The sequence below is a fragment of the Myotis yumanensis genome, unplaced genomic scaffold (assembly GCF_028538775.1).
Source record: "Myotis yumanensis isolate MYYU_CA2020_CCGP unplaced genomic scaffold, mMyoYum1.0.hap1 SCAF_12, whole genome shotgun sequence".
NCBI classification, from domain to species: domain Eukaryota; kingdom Metazoa; phylum Chordata; class Mammalia; order Chiroptera; family Vespertilionidae; genus Myotis; species Myotis yumanensis.
In genome coordinates this window covers 51,889-66,509 of record NW_027223763.1, presented here as the reverse complement: position 1 = coordinate 66,509, position 14,621 = coordinate 51,889, and the positions used below count along the sequence as shown (strand labels likewise).

The window sequence follows — 14,621 nt, the reverse complement described above, 5'->3', positions numbered from 1 at the left end:
CCCTCCAACCCCCCAACCTTCCAGGGCTGGGCCCACGGTTGAAGGGGGCAGCGGCGCCCCGAGGCCTGGCAGGCACCGGGGGAGGAGGCTGAAGGTTGCTCTCTGGCCACTGGCGAGGGGTGGGCCACCTTGTCACCAGGAGGAAGCGTCTCTGGCCTGTGTCACTTTCCCAGAAGCCACTGCTCCAGCCCCTTTTGGAGGGGGACTGAGACCCTACCTGGGTGGGCCCAGTGGGCTGGCCCCCCCCGTCCCCCGCCCTGGGCCACCCCCTTCCCTCCCACCGGCCAGCACACGACCGCCCCCCCACAATCCATCCACAGACACGGCAGCTCTTCAAGTCTCATTTTATTCTGACAAAGGTCAGGGGTGGGGCTCCCAGCTGACAGGCTGCCTGGTCAGTGGCCCAGACTCTGGGCAGGGAGCTGTCGTACCTCCCCTGGGCACGGGCCTGCCGGGTGCGGGGGCTGAATTCACAGGAGGACGCCTCGGCCGGCCCTGCCCTGTTCCCTCTGAGAGGTGGGGCGTCCTCCCAGGAGAGGGGTGCAGTGCAGAGCTGGGGAGGAGGCGGGCCTGTCACAGCTCCTTCTTGCAGGAACCTGCGGGAGGGTGAGGGCTGAGGTCAGAGGTCACTGCTCCCGCCACCTGCCAGGCCAGCCCCATGTGCCCCTCCCTCGGCCTGTGTGCCCTGCCCCACCCTCTGGCCTCTGGGCACAGACTGGCCCCGCTCAGGGCAGCTCAGGCTCCCGGGGGCGCTGTGGGTGGGGAGTGGGGTGTGGTGGGGGGGCTCAGGCTCCCGGGGGCGCTGTGGGTGGGGCTCAGGCACTCACAGGACCCCAGCTGCTCCTCCAGGAAGGACACCTGCTCGCTCAGGGAGTCGATGCGGTCCAGCTGCTGGAAGGAGTGGGCCAGGAAGCTGCCGGGGTCGCGGAGCCCGTGGTCCAGCGCCCGCGAGGCCAGGCTGTGCAGGGGGCCCAGCACCAGCTGCAGCTTCTGCGGGGCAGGCGGAGGCCGGGGTCAGGGGTCAGGGCGGGGGGCCCACAGGCGTCAGGAAAACTGCTGAGCCCACCAAGGGCTCTGCTGGCCCCGGGCGGCCACCAGGGGGAGCGACTGCGCCAGGAGAGCCAGAGGCCTGTGGGCACAGCCGGGCCAGCCGGGCCCAGGTCCGTTAGGTCGGGAGCGTCTGGGGTGTCAGGCCGATGGCCCGGTGGGAAGGCCCATAGGAGAGTGGGAGGGAGGGGCCTGGGCTCAGGTTCTCTGGCCTGAAGGGATGGGGCTGAGCTCTCGGCCCCTCCTGTGGGGTCCCTGTCCTCTCCCGTTGCCCCGCCCGGCAAGGAACCCAGGTCCAGGGGCCCCCTGGGCTGTCAGTATCGGGGTGCCTCCCCACTGAACACGGCCGACAGACTACGGGGGCTGCCCCAGCCCCAGCCCCGCCAGCCTCACCTGCTCCAGCACGTCCACCCGCGACCGCAGCCTCTGGACCTCCTCCTGCACCTCCCTGTCCACTCCTGGGGAGACGCGGGGCTGAGTCGGGGCCCCTGCCCAGGTGTGGTGAGCCCCTCCCCTCGGCTGGGTTCCCACCGTCCCCCAGGGGGTGGCCCTGGGCAGACAGCCCCACCCGCCAGCCCCTTGGGGCAGGTCCCCCGGCGCCGGGGGTCCCCGCCGAGTCCGTGACCGCTCCTGGTGCCGGGCTGCCGACGGCGCATTATTACTCACGGTACGAGTTTGAAGTGTCACAGCGCGTACCAAAAGTAATAATGGCCCGTCGCCAGCGAGTGCGGTCTCCTGGTGGCCCGCGGGCCTTCCTCCTCTCGGCCGGACGCCCCCCAGCAACCCTCCCCCAGAGCCCAGAGCAACCGCCGCCAGCCCCTCCTCTGAGGACGGCCCCTCCCGCCCGGCCCCCCAGTGCAGCAGCAAGGGGGGGGCAGGGGGGAGTTTACCTCTGGTGGGGTTCGGGGCCACCCTGTCCGCAGAGAGGCTGTGCCCCTCCCAACACTGGCACCAGTAGCTCCCCGCCGTGTTGACACACCGCTGGGCGCAGCCGCCCCCTCCGGCACTGCACTCATCCACGTCTGTGGGGAAGGGGTGTCAGGCAGGGGCCACCCCGAGGGCGCTCCCCGTGGGGGACCAGCCTCACCTGTCTGACAGCTGCCTCCCTGCCACCCAGCCGGGCAGTGGCAGCGTCCCGGCCGGACACAGCTCCCTCCGTTTTGGCACGGCGGCTGGCATATTGCTGTGGGGGGGTGGGGGGGTGGGGGGAGGGGCTGTCACTCACTCAGGAGAGTCCCTGGGCCCCGGGAGTGAGTGGCAGCTGCAAGGGGTGTCGTGCAGCAAAGAGGCGGGGGGCTCGGGGTTTGAGAGGAGAGCAGGGGCTGTCCCGGGGCCCGGACAGTGGCTGCCTCACCGGCCACGGTTCTCACCAACGCACGGGCGGGCCTCACCTGCTCCACAGGCCCCGGGGAGCCCGCGGGTCCTCTGCCAGCCGGGGCAGCAGGCGTAGCGCGGCCTGGCAGGGGCCGGCCCAGGGCTGCGGCGGTAGGCGGTCTTGTAGATGGTTCTGGGGGGCGGGGGGGAGAAGCAGCTCAGAGGGGCCCCACCCTCACGGGGTGGCCTCACTGGGTGCCGCCCGGGGCTCCTGGGCTCAGGTCAGGCTCCCCCCAGACGCCTGTAGGCGCCCCCACCCCCAGGCCCCTGCCTTCCTGGTCTAAACCTCCGAAGCCACACCACAGTGTCCCCGAGTGGACAAGGCCACCTGCTGGGTCCCCAGAGCTGCTCCTCCCCAGGGACAGCGGTCAGGGTCCCCGCACAGCCATGGCCCGCCCTGTGCTGCGGGGCTGAGCGAGACTCGGGCGGCAGGAAGCCGGGTGTGCCTGGCACAGGGCGGGGGCAGCCCCGGGGTCCCCGAGGTCAGTGCAGAACCCGCTGGTCTCCCCGACTTGCTGAGGGTGCTCCCTGCCCCCTTGCAGCCCAACTGCCTCGCGGGAACCTCTGAGCCGGGACCCTGAGTGCGGCTTGGAGCGGGGCTGCAAGTACAGAGCCCTCGGCACCCAGGCCCGGCCAGCAGCTGGGGGAGGACCGAGCCGCGCCCAGGGACGAGGACTCTCCCCTCACTGGGCACAGGGCCCCGGGACTCAGAGAACCCGACAGAATATGAGATGTTTTTAAGGCGCCTCTCCAACCCCGAGAACTGGGGATGCGCGCCCCTCGCAGGGCCGCAGGCGGAGGGACGGCCTGGTGGGGACAGATACGCTCTCCAGCGGTGACCGCGGGGCTGCCAGGGAGAGGGGTGCCCACGGGAGCCCTGAGGGCAGGACCTGGGCAACGGAGGCGGCATCAGCCCAGGGGATGAACCTGAAGCCAGTGGTGCCAGGGTGGGCGTGGGATTTTCACCCCGACATGGAGGGAGGCACACAGGATGGGGACCCCTCTAAAAACGAGGGGGGAGAGATGAGCGAGGCCTGATGTTTGAGGGCCCCATGGCACCCTCACCCACGGTTAGGCAGGTCCGTCCGCCACCGGCTCTGTGTGGCCTCGGGGAGCCCTTCTGCTGCCCTGGCCCGGCTTCTGGCTCGGGGTGAACTGTCTCCCCCACCCCACCCCGGGCGCACGTGCGGCGGCGGCACTCACCGGTAGGTGCTGCAGACTCGGTGCCCGCCGCAGGTGGTGAGGAAGGGCTGGTACACGCGCTGCACAAAGGACTCGGTCACGGGGCCCTGGGGGACCCCAACGGCACACACCCGGCGGCTGGAAGGGGGCGCTGAGTCAGCTGGGGCTCTCGGAGCCGGGACCCTCCCAGCTCTGGGACCCCAAGAACCTGGGGAGGGGGCTGCGGGGCGGGGGGGGCTCACCCAGGCCTGTACACGAGCTCCGTGCCGCCCGCCGCCAGCACCAGGGCCCACAGCAGCAGCAGCTCCCGGCAGGCCCCCATGGCCCGCGCCTGCTGGCGGGACGGCCTTCTCCTCAGGGTGGCCTGCGGCACAAGGTGCGGCCCTGAGTCCTGTGCAGACTCCCCGGCACCCCGGCTCCTCCTCAAAGCCCCTCACTGCCACCCACAGCCCCCCCAGACCCACAGGGGATGGCTGGAGCCGGACGGAGCCAGCGCCCTCGCGCACCTGACCCCGCAGGCCTCGTGCTGGACGGAGGATCGAGGCTCCCAGGCAGGGCACTGAGGCAGGTGGGCGCCTAGCGCCCCTCCCCGCAGGGTGCAGCCTCCTGGCCTCAGCATCCCCCCACGGGCAGAGTGGGAGTCCACCCAGGGTGTGGGCACTGGGCATGCAGAGGCTCTGGCCTCAGAGGGGGTAGGGGCTGCATTTAGGGGGGCTCACAGACTGGAGTACCATGCAAACAGCCCCCAGGCTCCCAGGCAGCGCCTCGGGGCACCCGGCCGGGACTGCAGCACCCCCCCTATGCCAGTGGATTAAGGCCACGGCTCTCCTGTTGGGGACGGGAGCCAGGAGGCCCGGCTGGACTCCTGGGAATGTGAGAAGCCGCCTGGAATTAATGGTCTGCAACGCGCCCAGGGGCTGGAGGGCGGTCTGCACAGTCGGGGGCAGGGAGGGGCTCTGCATCTGTGCAGCCAGGGCCTGGGGAGCCGGGGAGCTCCTGGCTCCTGCGTTCCGGGGGCCCACCCGAGGCCCCAAGGGCCGGAGTCCCCCTGCCCCTCGGGCTGTCCTGGCCCCGCAGGCCCCCAGCAGGAGGGGCTGGGCCCTTCTCGGGGCTGTTTCGCAAGGACACCCCCGGGGCTGGGCCCTCCGTGGCTCTGCGGTCAGTTTCATAAACGGTGACCACGTGAGCAGCTACGAGCCCTCCCGCCCACCAGCGGGCTGTGAGGGGGGCGGTGCGTGTTCCTCCGTGTGGTCACTCAGCTGGGAGCTCGCTCCTCACTCCTGCCCACCCGGGCGGAAAGGCAACTGGGGGAGGGTCCCCCCTGCACCCCCTCTTCTCTGTCGCCAGGCCCGGGGCGGCGGAGGTGTCAGGACTTAGTGTGGGGGCAGCAGGGCTTCTCGGAGTTCCCGGGCAGGGCCGGGCAGCGCTGTGAGGGGAAGGCCTCGGGCACAGGTGGCCTGGGGCGCAGGCGGGGAAGGCAGCAGTGGCTGGGCCGGGCAGGGCCATGCCAGGGTTCGAGAGAGCCTGTGCTCATCTCCCCAGACGTACCTGCCCTGCGAGCAGACGCTCCCCCCTTGTTCCAGCTGGTTAGCGAGGCCGTGTTGTAGGAAATAGAGTTTTTGAAAGTCACGCCACCCCGGGCAGAGGCGGTGGAGGCGCTGCCCAGGCAGAAGCTCATTCCCCTTTGGGGTTGCAGCCCTGCTGGGCGGCGGCAGGGCAGGGGGCCAAGCCTCCAGGTCCCTAAGCAACAGGGTCCCGTCCCCCCAGTGTCAGCGTGAGCCCTGCCCGCCGCCGGCCCTCCTCCCCGCCTGGCCTGCACCCCGGAGCCCCCACCCACCCCGGAGCCCCCAGCCGGGAGGGAGCGGCCTGGCTCCCCGCAGGGAGATGGTCCTGGGTGGCCCCTGGCACCGGAGGGGCGCTCGGCACGTCCGGACCCAGGGGAGGCGGAGTGAGCCCAGAGGGACCCACTGGGATGCGCCCCTCCACCGCCGCCCCGGCCTCCTGCTCCCTGTGCGGGCTTCGCGACGGTGGGGTGCGAGTGGAGTGACACCCCCCCCCACGGCTTCGGGGTGCGGGGCCTGCGAGGCCCGGTGCGGGGTGAGGGCTGCGGCGCCCGCCACCAGCAGGGGGCGCCCGTTCCCGCGGCCGCTGGGCCCATTCTGCAGACCCAGCCGCCGGCCGGCCAGTGGGAGGCGGGTCCCCGCGGTGCGCCCGGCGCCCCCCGCCCGCGACCCTCTCGGCTCCCCGCCGTCACTCGCCTCCACCGCAGTGTCGCCCGCGGCCAGGTCCCCGACCTCCCCCGCCCCCGCCCAAGCGGCGCGCGCACCCGGCCCCCGGCGCCCCGCGCGCACCCCGGCCCGGCGCCCGCTCCCTCCGCACTCACCGCCCGATCCGGGCGCGCACGCGCCGCCGCTGCCGCCACCGCGCCGAGGGGCCCCGGCCCCGCCCCGGCCCCGCCCCGCCGGCCCGCCCCGCCCCGCCCGCGGGGGGCCCCGTGCCCCGCCAGCCCCATTGCGCAGATGGGGAAACTGAGGCCCCGCGGCGCCGGTGCACCCGCCGGGCAGTGAGTCAGCTGCAGCCGCGGCTCCGGGCGCACAGCGGCCTCCGAGCGCCGCCGCCCCTCCCGCCGCTCCGGTCCGGCCGCGGGGCGCGGGGCGCGGGGCTGAGACGCTGGTCGGGCACCTGGGGGCCGCGTGGGGCCACACTGGCCACTGGCTCTTGGCGACACCCCACCCCCGGGCTGAGCGCCCCCCTGACCGGAGGCCAGCCCCCTAGCCAAGCCGAGGGCGCTCACATGACCCCCGAGGCCCGGGACCCTGTATTCCCGTGAGGTCACGCTGGGCCCCCGTGTGACCCGGAGCTTCAGCCCCTGCAGGGTGCCGACTCAGCACCCCTTTGTTCAGGACACTCGGGCCACCTGGGAGTGCCCCTCAGGCCCCGGGAGCACCCCCAAACCCAGCCACCACTGGGGCCTCCGGGGGCGGGTCCCCTCTGCTTGGCTCCATTTCCGCATTGGCCAGAGCGGCCAGGAGCTGGTGCCCACCGAGGGACAGCGGCCGCACAGCGGGCACCAGGCGGGCGCCCTCCCGGGAACTGGGTTGGCTTTGGGCGCGTCTGTGCGGGGGCCCTGGGGCTGCCCCTCGGCTGCGATTTCTGTCCTCAGACTTGAGTCCCCCCACAACCCCCCAGCCCGTCCCCTCGCGCCCAGAGCCCCCCCGGCTGCTGTGGGACTCACCTGGAGAAGGGGGCTCCCTCATGCCCCAGACGCTGGCGGCGGCTGCTCTCCTGGGTGATGGGGGCCCCCCAGGCCTCCCCCGTGCTGGGCTCTGCGGGGCAGACACAGTGTGTGAGCGACAGCCTTGGTCACCCTGAAGGGGGACAGGGGTCAGCTCAGAAGCCACTGGGACCTCCGCCCCCTCTCCCCCGGTGGCCCACGCTGAGTGGGACTCCCAGGTCAGTCCCATAAGCAGTGACCCTGGAGGCCGGCGGGGTTTCCCGTCTGGGGCATGGCCTGCTGGCTCCTGCCCTGGGTCCCCGATGGAAGCGGGGTGTGCAGGCAGCCAGCATTTCCCTGCAAAGCCCAGGTGTGGAGAGGCTCCAGCACCTCCCAGGGAGGGAGGGTCGTCCTGCAGGGCCAGCAGCTGCCGGACGCCTGGCTCGGGCCTCCTTTGGGGCCTGGGAGCTGACGGGAGGGCGGGACCCAGATCGCTGGACAGGAGTCCCCAGAAAGCGGCCACTTCTTCCTGCCCCTCGGGGGCTACCGCCTTGGACCAGGGGGGTCTAGGACCCCTGGCAGCCGGTCGGAGGGACAGCGGCCGCTGCGAGTCCTCCTCTGGGCCCTAGGTCTCCTGGCCCCAAATCCAATCAGGGGAGCCCTCGTCCAGCCGCAGGCAGGAAAGAGTTAAGAGCTAGACCTAGGCGGCCCTGTCCCCTGCCCCCATCCTGTCCCTGAAGCTGCCGTCACTTGACCCTTTGACTCCTGCCTGAGCAGAAGGGCCGCCTGCGGAGCTGGGTCAGCTGTCCTCTCGCGGCCTCACCTCCCGCTTCCCCATCTGAGTCATGGGCGGCCCTCAGCCGGTCAGACCGCTGGAGGGGACGCCAGGCTGCCGGCGGCCAGGGCCCAGCTCGGGGCTTTGGGTGGGACTTGGGCCCTCTGGGTGGGGCCGGGAGGGGGAAACCAGGGCCTCCCCTACGGTCCCAGGTGGGCAGGCAGAGTGCCCACACCCCAGGCACCAGGCCGGCCCTCTGCCTGCGGACCCGAGGCCAGGCCAGTGGGCTCCGTGTCCCCAGCATGCACACCTCATCCCGGCTGCAGGTTTGGCTTTGGGGTTCCCGTCCCCCCTCCACCGGGAGTGCTCGCCAGCCTTGGGGTCTGAGGAGGGGTGAGGCGAGCGGGGCCTCTCTGGAAGGCATGGTGCGGCCGGGAGGGCAGCCGGCTGCCCCCACCTGCTCCTTCCAGGCCACCCACCCGTAGGCGCCCTTTGCCTGCGCCCCAGTGTCCTCTGTAGTGGGACACACAATAGGGAGGACCATGAGATGGCGCCGGAGCGGAGTCAGGGTGCAGCGAGCTCAGCCAACAGGTGCGGGGCCCGGGGGGCCTCGGGGTGCTCACCCCGTGGTGCCTGCCTCCTGCCCCTCCACGGCCGCTCCCGCCATACCTGACGCTGCCCAGGCCCCCGCCGGGCCATGGCCACCACCGCTGCCTCCGTGGGCCCGGGGCGGACCCTAGCCCTGGCCGGCCGCCCCGCGGCACCTGCCGAGGCCGCCCGCCCGCCCGGCCCTGCATGCTGCACAGCGGCTCCGCGGAGGCGCCTCCCGGGCGGGGAAGGGCGGCTTTTTATGCTCCCTCCCGAGCCAGTCGGGATTGGGATGGGCCCTTCCCGGCCGGACTTCCTGTGTGTGTTCTCCGCTGATAAGGGGTCCCCCGGCACACAAACAGGAGGCCGGGCCGTGGGGGGCCGTGGGGGGAGGGGCCTGGCCCGGCTTGGGGCTTGGGGAGGGGAGGCGGGCCGGTCCCCCGGGGCTTCGAGTCCAGCCCTGAAGCAGCCGGGCCGGTGACCCTGGGTCCAGCTGGCCCCGCGTGTGAGGGAGGACGTGGCTGGCGCCGGGCCCTTCTCAGAGCCGTGGGCCCACCAGGCTGTGGGACCACAAGCCACATTAGGACTCCCCGGGAGGGGCCTTGGTTCTGTGACTCTGACTCCCCCAGGGCACGCAGCAGCCCCCCGATGTGTGTGGGAGCCAGGGGGGGGAGGGGCCCAGCAGGAGAGGCCTGGGATGGGCCCGGAGGCTGGTGGTCTGAGAACAGCCGGTTTGGGGGCCCCTGGAGCCCAGAGTGGCCGTGGAGGCAGGGCCTCCCTTAGGAATCGGGCTGTCTCCCCCAGGGAGGGTGCCCCTGGAGTGCACAGACCCCTGCCCCTGTGGGGGTGCCAGCCGGCCCCTGGCTCCCCTGCCCCGGCCTCCAGCAGGCTGAGGGGTGCAGGGCTGGGAGTGGAGGAAGGCAGGAGCCTTTAGGGTGCTTCCTCAGAGGGGGGGCCCAGGCTCCTCGTTAGGGAACCCCAGGCCTGCAGGCTGAGCATTGGGGACCGCAGTGCTGGGTCCCAGGTGACCAGGGAATGGGCAGCTGTGGGGACCTGCCCGGCCACAGTGGACCGAGGGCCTTGGGAGCTGCGGCCACGCGAAGCATGGCGGGCCTGGGCGGGAGCCCTGCGCTGAGCCCGGCCTTGACCCCTCCGCTGGCCCACACCTCCCTCCGGCCCCCCCACCCCCGATGTCCTGGCCAAGAGGGAGGCGGGAGCAGTTAGGGAAATTCCCCACCGGAACGCTGAGGGCAGGAGGGGTCCCCACAGCCTGCAGGGACCTGCTCCCCTCCCCCCCAGGCCGGAAGCGTGTACATGGCGGCAGGGCCAGCAGGGCCCGGGGCTTCTCTCTGGTCTCAGTTTCCCCATCTGTTCCTCGGGGGCGAGGGAGGGGCCAGCCACCAGGGCCGTGGGACTCAGGTTCCTGGGACTCAGGTGTTGCTGGTCTGAGGGGTGAGGGGCCTGGGGCCTGGGGCCTCCGTGCTGAGGTGCCCCCCTCTCTGCCCTCCAGCCCGCAGTGGCCACACTCCAGCCACCCTTCCGCCTTGCCCAGGCCCCTGTGCTCTCCCACCGGAGGCCCGTTTGCCCAGGGAGTGGGGGGTCCTGCCGAGGGTACCTGCCAGGGACTAGGGCCAAGTGGGCTCTGCCCCCTCCCAGGAGGTGCCCACGCCACCCAGCCCCCAGCCCCCGGTGTGGACCCCGCAGACATCAGGCCTGGCTGGATCCATCCCCTTCTGTGTGCAGACGGGGACACTGAGGCCCAGAGAGGGGAGGGACTCGGCCCGGCGAGCAGGAAGGGGAGCTGGCGGCGGGCCGGGGCGAGAGCAGCCCTCCCTCTGCCTCTCCCAGCAGCGCCAGGGCCTCCTGTGCCCCCGTCAGACGTGGCCCCGCCAGGGACGGCCTGCGACCCGACAGCTAGCTCGCCAGATGTGTGGGCAGGGAGATGGGTCGCCCCTCCCTCGAAAGCAGGGGCATGTGAGGGAACTTTCTGGAAAGACACCCACGTTGCCGAGTGAAGCAGGCGCGGGGAGGGGAGGAGGCAGGGTCCTGGGTGCCAGCCCCGCCTGCTGGTTCTGGGGTCCCCGCTGCCCCTGACCCCAGCCCCTCCAGGACCAAGACCAGAGCCAATCCGAGGAAGGGCCTTGGCTCAGCACCCTCCCCCCCACCCCCCCCCCTCGCCTCGTCCTGCCAAGTCGCCAAAATCCCACCTGGGTGCCACTCTCAGGGCCCGGAGCCTCAGGGGCACATGCGGAGGTGGCTGGGCCCCGCCTCTGTCCAGGGGACAGGCAGGGGCGCCCGGGCGGGGTGAGATCAGGGAGGGCAGGGGGGTGCTGTCTGTCCCCTCAGATGCAGCAGAGCCCCTGGGGCCTGGAGCCGAGGAGGGCACTTGGCACCCATGGGGCCTCGGGCACTGGAATGCTGGGCTCACGCTGAGCTCTGGGCTGCAGGGGCTTATCCTGGGCCGGCCAGGGCCCCCGCCCGCCTCTCACCGCCTGGAGCACAGCCCTGCCCTGCCCTGTCCGTCCCAGGCCTCCGTCCCCGAGGGCACAGCATGGCCCGCCCCGCAGGCCCAGCACAGAGGTGGCCACCGGTGGGATCGGTCAGTGACCTCCAGGGGACCCAGGCTGTCCACACTGGGTGGCTGAGACCTGGCCTGGAGCCCGCCAGCCTCAGGGGGCACCCGAGGGGGGGCCTCAGCTCCCCGGATGCCGAGGCCCAGTGATCGGAAGGGGTTGCGCTGCCTTACCTTCCGCCAGCGCGATGCTCAGGCGGTGGGCGTGGCGGGGTCAGCAGGTCCTCCTGGGACCCTCCTGGGCCCCCTCACCGCCCAGCATTTGGCCTCTGCGGCCCCAGGAGAGGACGGACCGAGCCCCCGGCAGAGGCCAGCGTGGCGTCTCAGGCGGCGGGAGGCCCGTGTCGCTGCCGCGGGAGGAGAGAGCGAGCTCGGAGCCGGAGCGATGAGTTTCCTGTTTATCTCCCAGCACCGCTGGGCGCAGGGGCAGGATGGCCGGCCCAGCTTCCCGCCAGGTGCGGCCGAACCTGCCCCGCGGCTGGAAGGGCGGCGGCTGGGCTCCCGCACCCCGGGGCCTCTGAGCTGTCTGCACTGGAGTGGCCAGGCCCAAAGGAAACAGGTTTGGTAGGGAGCAGAGGGTCTGTCCTGGCTGCAGGGGTCCTTCCCTCCCCTCTCCCCCTCCCCCCCACGCCTGCTTGGCACATCAGCTAGAAGTGCCCTGTGCCGGGCGCCCTCCTCAGCGCACACGGACACCTGGGGTTGAGCATCGCCCGCGTACCCGCGGCTCACAGGGAAGACGCCAGGTGGGTCAGCGGACACGGGGGTCCCGCACCTCCCTGCTCCCCCCACCTCCCTGCCCGGGACCCCCCATGGAGGCCCAGGACCCGCCATTTGCCCGTCCTGGTTCCCAGCAGGTCCCCGTGGGTCCGCCTCCAGAACATGTCCCTCCGGCCACTGCCCCAGCCTGGTCCAGGCCACCGCGCTCCCCGCCGGGATGGCGTCCTCCTCAGCTTGGTGGGCCCCAGCCCCGCCCCGGTGGTCAGGGGGCCTGTGAAGGGGGACATCCCTCCCATGGCTTCCCCACGGCTCCCCACAGCACCGGGACCAAGTCCGACCGCTCGCCCGGCACTCCGAGCACCAGGTCCGCGGAGGGGAGAGGGGCTCGTCTTGCTCGCTGCTGTCCGCCCTGCAGTGGGACCCAGCCAACCCCCTGCAGGTGCACACAGGGCAGTGGGACCCAGCCAACCCCCTGCAGGTGCACACAGGGCAGTGGGACCCAGCCAACCCCCTGCAGGTGCACACAGGGCAGTGGGACCCAGCCAACCCCCTGCAGGTGCACACAGGGCAGTGGGACCCAGCCAACCCCCTGCAGGTGCACACAGGGCAGTGGGACCCAGCCAACCCCCTGCAGGTGCCCCCACTCCGGCAGCCTGCAGACGTGCATTGCAGACAAGACTCCGCAGGAACGCAGCCCCAGGAGAGGCACGGAGCTGGCGCTGTCCAGCGTGTGGGAAGGCCCACCGCCCCACTCCCTCGCCAACACTTGCTATTGTCCGTCTCGTCCTTTTAGCCACTCTGAGGATTTTGCGGTGGCTGCTGTGTGATTATTTCTTTATTTTTTGAACCAAGGTTTGCTCTTGGGAAAGGACTCCTGGGAGGCACCGGGTGGGGGTGAGGGTGGGCTGGGGCCCTCGGGGAGCGGGGCAGCCGCCAGGGCCGGATCCCGGCTTCGCTTGCGGAGCAGTGTGAGCTGCAGGCACTGAGAGGGTCTGTGTTTCGGCCAAAGGTAAACTCGGGGGGGCGGGGGGCAGTGAAAGGACTAAGGAGAAGACAGACAAGAGAATGAAAGCTGGGTCTCGGTGGGACGCTGCTCCCCGATGAGGAGACAGCGCCGGCGCCCACAAGCCGTGTCTTTATTTGATAGCAGATGCCACGAGGCAAAGTAGGGGCGTGATCACATTGTCTACAGCGTTCTCGTGAGCTCCAACCTCACTCAACTACATGCACCTGAACTCTAGCACAAGGCACGTGGGGCCACGTGTTGGGGCCACAGGTTCAAGCTCACAACCACGGTTGTTGGCTATGATTGTGCTGGGAGGGCCCTGCCCTCCAGCTGGGACTTGCACGTGGCAGTGAGAGGACCCTGTCCTTTCATTAGTCTGAGGCTTGAACCTGGCCAAGACACCGTAACCGCGCCCCACAGGTCGGGGCAGGGCCATTTGGACGTTTACCATGTCAGTCTCGGGCCACACAAGATGATCCGCTTAAAAACTGGCTGCTCTGCTCGCTCAAACATGTCATTAGCGCCCCTGATGCCTTGGCAGGGCCAGACCAGCTGGCTTCGCGGGCCTCCTACGGCCTCAGGCCGGGCCTTCCCACCCCTGGTCCAGGGCCCGGGCGAGTCTGGGGGTGCAGAGAGAAGAGGCCGCCGGCTGGGCCTGAGCCCGGGGCCGGCTGTGATTTCTGCTGCGGGTGCCCAGTGTGTGCCTGGCTCCCGGGGGGCCCCCTGAAACGCCTGTCCCCACAGCTGTTGGCCAGTGCCGACGGTGGGCATCTGGGTGGCCGCCCACGCCCGCAGGAGCCTCGCTGAGCGGGGAGAGCCCCGCAACTGAGTCCGAGACCCACCGGTGCTGTGGCCAGACCCGCGAGGGTCCCCCAGCCCACCCTCACCCCCCTCCCTGCTCGTCCCGGTGCCCGGCTCCCTCCCACTCAGGCTCCCTCGGGCTGCAGAGGCCGTGCCCCCCCGCCCCAGCTTCCCCTCGTGTGAGGGCTGAGGAAGGGGGGCTGCCCTCCCCCTGGCACTCTGCGCGGAAGCCCCGCTCAAGTCCAGCTGCAGTTGCTAAGCTGGGCGGATGGGGCAGCCGTTAAGGTGGAAAAAACACTTTATCTCCCGGGGACGGAAAAGGAAGTCCCCGTGAACGGGGGTGAGGGGAGGCTCACGGAGGGGCCCGGCTCAGCAGCCCTCCGCTCCCGCCCCCGCTGGGCCATCCTGTCCCCTCCCCTCCCTGCCCCCCGGGGCCAGGCCCTCGGGAGCCCGTGGGGTGGGGGTGGGGGGGTAAGGAGACCACGGAGGCTGAGGCTGCAGGCTGGTGGCTCCCCGGCGGCTGTCACCGCCCGTGAGGGTGACACCACAGGCTGGCCCATTCGGGGAGGAGGAGAGACTTCTCAGGTCATGGAGACTGTCAGGCAGAGGGTGACCTCCCGCCCAGAGCCCAGCGCCCAGCCGCCCAGCGGGAGGGAGGGAGGGAGGGAGGGGGGACGGAGGGAGGGGCGGGACGGAGCTCGGAGGCCTGTGGGGTGCCGGGCGGCCCCTGTCCCCAGCATCCCTAGGAAGTGTGGGGAGGCCCTCCCTGGGCCCCAGGGAGCTCCTGGGTCTCTGCCTCAGTGCCTCCAGGTGTCAGATCGGGGGGGTGGCAGGTTTGGGGAGCCCTGGGGAGGGTCTGGGGGTCTCTAAGCTCCATCATGGTGGACAGTGTGTGCCCGGGCCTTCGGTGGGGGAAGGGGAAGGGCATGGTCTGCAGCTCCCACCAGACTCTCCAAGGGGCCTGGGACCCCCACATCCAGAGCGAGCCCCGATGGGTGGCCCTGGGTCCCTCCAGCCCTGCCCGCCCGCCCTCCTCCGTGCCGAAGTTGCCTATCATCGCCATTATTTCTTAATATCCTTCAAAACGTAGAGAGAGAAAGGAAAAAAATTCGCTGCCTGGCCAGAAATCTCTGTTTCCTCTCGTCCAGGAAACAGGAAGTGAGTGTGGGGGGAGGTTGGGGGGCGCAAGAACAATAGGAGCCCCCCCAGAGGGGAAGGGGAACTGCGTCAGGGCAGGGGGGGGGGGGGGGAGCCTGACCTCCCGCCGGCTCTGGCCCCACGTGAATTTATTCTTGGTTCTTTTCCTGATCCCAACTCATGTCGCATGGTGGGGGCTGGGGGGGGA

At 71.2% G+C, this 14,621-nt stretch overlaps 1 protein-coding gene across 5 annotated transcripts; it reads right to left on the bottom strand.

The window, feature by feature from the left end:
• Nucleotides 1–327: 327 nt before the first annotated feature.
• On the bottom strand, nucleotides 328–8,400 carry EGFL7 (EGF like domain multiple 7). Of its 5 annotated transcripts, none has more exons than XM_070430187.1 (10): nucleotides 8,262–8,400; nucleotides 6,839–6,929; nucleotides 3,846–3,967; nucleotides 3,625–3,741; nucleotides 2,418–2,554; nucleotides 2,135–2,230; nucleotides 1,938–2,069; nucleotides 1,441–1,505; nucleotides 828–990; nucleotides 328–596 (listed from the first exon to the last, which is right to left on the bottom strand). In XM_070430187.1, exons 3-10 carry the CDS (start codon nucleotides 3,923–3,925, stop codon nucleotides 574–576), a joined length of 813 nt encoding a protein of 270 aa, XP_070286288.1. In that variant the 5' UTR covers nucleotides 3,926–3,967; nucleotides 6,839–6,929; nucleotides 8,262–8,400; the 3' UTR covers nucleotides 328–573. The 5 variants fall into 5 exon arrangements, with proteins under 5 accessions (XP_070286288.1, XP_070286285.1, XP_070286284.1 ...); XM_070430184.1 differs by lacking the exons at nucleotides 6,839–6,929; nucleotides 8,262–8,400 and adding an exon at nucleotides 4,110–5,426 and having other exon boundaries at nucleotides 328–479; nucleotides 537–596; XM_070430183.1 differs by lacking the exons at nucleotides 6,839–6,929; nucleotides 8,262–8,400 and adding an exon at nucleotides 4,110–5,426.
• Nucleotides 8,401–14,621: the final 6,221 nt, after the last annotated feature.